General features: G+C 46.1%; 1 protein-coding gene across 1 annotated transcript; it reads left to right on the top strand.

The window, feature by feature from the left end:
- The first annotated feature begins 789 nt into the window (after positions 1–789).
- Positions 790–2,802, top strand: LOC119263190 (zona pellucida sperm-binding protein 4-like). Its single transcript, XM_037537544.1, has 8 exons — positions 790–1,214; positions 1,305–1,492; positions 1,580–1,677; positions 1,751–1,908; positions 1,986–2,178; positions 2,277–2,424; positions 2,499–2,574; positions 2,651–2,802. The coding sequence occupies exons 1-8, from the start codon at positions 833–835 to the stop codon at positions 2,782–2,784; spliced, it is 1,377 nt and encodes a 458-aa protein (XP_037393441.1). The 5' UTR covers positions 790–832; the 3' UTR covers positions 2,785–2,802.
- The last annotated feature ends 250 nt before the right edge of the window (positions 2,803–3,052 follow it).

The raw sequence follows: 3,052 nt of genomic DNA, 5'->3' as shown, positions 1-3,052 counted from the left end.
GACTGTCCATATCGGGCCTTTTTAATTATATTATATATATATATATATATATATATATATATATAAATGTTCATTCTATATATATCAAAGTTCATTAAATATTGCCTGTTTGGCTTTCAATTATAGGTGTATATATATATTACAGTATGACCACCCCTTATTTCAGTTACAGACTGTAGTCCATCTGTGTCTCTGATACTTTGTTTTACCCTGTTCTTCAGTGGTCAGGACCCCCATGGACCCTCACAGAGCAGATACTATTTGGGTGGTGGATCATTCTCAGCTCACTGAGGTGGTGTTGGTCTGAGTGGATCAGACACAGCAGTGCTGCTGAAGTTTTTACTCAGTGTCCTGTCTATTAGGCACGACTCCTACCTTGTCAGTACACCTTGTAGATGTAAAGCCAGAGATCATCTGCTACACATAAACATTTGTGGTATTCGATCACTTGCATTGCTGGAAAGCTTTTATCAAATGTTTCACACATTTTAAAAATGGCAACAGACACAGCCTGATCACAAGCAGGATGCCAGGTCCACACACAGAAGAGTAGACTCTCACTGTTGTTTTAGAGAAACGAAAAGAATTTTTACACCATCACAGACAGAGGCTTTGACTTTCCATGCCTAAAAATGAAGAGGATGATCTTAATCCCAATTACCTCCGGAAGGTGTTCACAGCGCCTATGCAGGTCATAACTACACAGGGCTGGAAAACAATTGATGGCTAATAGAGTGGGAGGAGGGGCTTTTCAGTATTAGGAGGGAAAAGAGAATAAAAAGGTGAATGTGGGGGTGGCAAGCTACTTGTTAGCAAAAGCAGTTTGAGGATTATGGTAAAAATGTGGGTGAGTATAGCTTGTGTAGCACTTTTTGTGCACTTGAACAGTTTGGGCATTACAGCAGTATCTCCGTGGAGTCCACAAGCAGCAAAGCGGCCTGTCCCTCACTTTCCTGGGCCACGTGATCCTCCACAAGAAGCAAAGTGGCCTCTCCCTCACTTTCCTGGGCCACGTGATCCTCCACAAGAAGCAAAGCAGCCTCTCCCTCACTTTCCTGGGCTACTTGATCCTCAACAACCAGTGGTCACTCCTCATATCTGTGGAGTGGATGATGTTGACAGGGTTCCTTGTGGCGAACCTGGTATAGATGCTGCTCAGTGTGGTGCTATAAACTGCTGTTTTGATGGGCAGCAGTGCTACTATGGGAGAACTGGTAAGAGTTTGTCTCGGTGTTGATTTTATGAACTTTCATTTCTAATGGTTAAAATGAAAACTACAAAACCTCTTCCCTTCTTGTTTCTAGTGACTGTCCAGTGCACGATAGATGGCCAGTTTGTGTTGGTGGTGGCCAGGGATACAACGCTACCCAGACTGAGCCTGGATTCAATCAGCCTGCTGGGAGGAAGTGACGCCCCCTGCAGTGCTGTTGATTCCAACGCTGACTTTGCTATCTACCAGTTTCCTGTAACTGCTTGTGGCACAAGAGCAATGGTTGGTTTGAGGTGTTCAGCTTTCAGGTGGGTGGGGCTTGTTTTGTATTGGTGCTCTCAATGTGTGCTATGTTTGTTCTTTCTCCAGGAGCTGGGTGGCTATGTGGTCTATGAGAACAAAATGTCCTCCTCCTATGAAGTTGGAGTGGGACCCCTTGGTGCCATCACAAGAGACAGCCACTATGAGTGAGTGGAAACCCAAGTCATGTAGTAGATGTTAGTTCAAGGGCTTCTGCTAATGTCTCCCTCCCTTTGCCAGGCTTTACTTCCAGTGTAGGTATGCTGATGCAACTGTTGCAGCACTGGCTGTTCAGCTTGCCTCAAATAATCCTCCTATGCCTGTAGCTGCTTCTGGACCCCTCATGGTAGAACTAAGACTAGGCAGTGGTCAGTGTGTGACAAAGGGCTGTATGCAAGGTAAGCTACTTCTGTCTGGACAGCTGTGAGCGTTTGTCTTGTCTCTGGTACCTACAATGAATTGTGGTTCTCAACAGCACAAGCGGCCTATACATCGTACTACGGTGATGCTGACTACCCTGTGACTAAGGTTCTGAGGGAGCCTGTGTATGTTGAAGTGCGTATATTGGGGAGGACGGATCCCAATATTGCGCTGGTCTTGGGACGTTGCTGGGCAACCTCTTCCCCTGACCCCTTCAGCATTCCTCAGTGGGAGCTTCTGGTGGATGGGTGAGTTGGATGCAGTGCAAGGGTGCTCAATCCAGGATTGGGTACCCCTGGTCTAGTGCTTTAATACAGGCATAGTGTTGACCTGGGGTTCTCCACAGGTGCCCATACCAGCATGACAGCTACCTGACTACTCCCATTCCAGTTGATGGGTCGTCTGGACTTCAGTTCCCCAGCCATTACAAGCGCTTTGTCCTGAAGATGTTCGCGTTTGTGGATCATGCCTCCATGGCTCCCTTGCAAGAGAAGGTAATGTTTCACTTCTGATAAGCTTGTTCATGAAGACAAGGGGGTTGTTGCTCAGTTTCTTGTTCTTTTTCCAGGTGTTCATCCACTGTAGTACATCAGTGTGTCAGTTAACTGCAGCTGACTCCTGTGAACCAAGATGCAGCAGGCAAAGTAAGTAGAATCTGTGTGGTGGAAGGTGTTCTCCCCCTCCCTGCTTGGACTCATTTCACTTTTTTCTGCCCCACAGGAAGAGATGTTGTCGCAGCAGGACGGAAGTCTTCTCATCAACTGACGGTAGTGTCTAGTGGGGAAGTCATCTTCACAGAGAAGGCTGAAACTGTACCACCTGAGCTTCAGGGAAATCCAAATCTTGTGGAATAAAAATATCGCCTTCACATACTGTGTAATGGGTCTTTGCCCTGACACTGGTGTATGATTTGGGTCCAGCAAGTTTCTTAAATGCTTCTCAAGGTGACTAGGTAACCCTGTAATAGATGGGTAAAGAAGCTGCCTTAGCTTTGAGCAAAGCCTAGGGTCTCAAAAGAATGTGGAGTAAAGGATATTGCTGCAAGTTGTGGCTTGACCCCATCCAGTGTACTGACACCTTGCTTCTTTGGTTTCCTTCTATAGTAGAAGGTTAAAGTAGCTA

The sequence above is a fragment of the Pygocentrus nattereri genome, chromosome 4 (genome assembly GCF_015220715.1).
Source record: "Pygocentrus nattereri isolate fPygNat1 chromosome 4, fPygNat1.pri, whole genome shotgun sequence".
Classification (NCBI taxonomy): Eukaryota; Metazoa; Chordata; class Actinopteri; order Characiformes; family Serrasalmidae; genus Pygocentrus; species Pygocentrus nattereri.
This window is presented reverse-complemented; position numbering and strand designations above follow the sequence as displayed.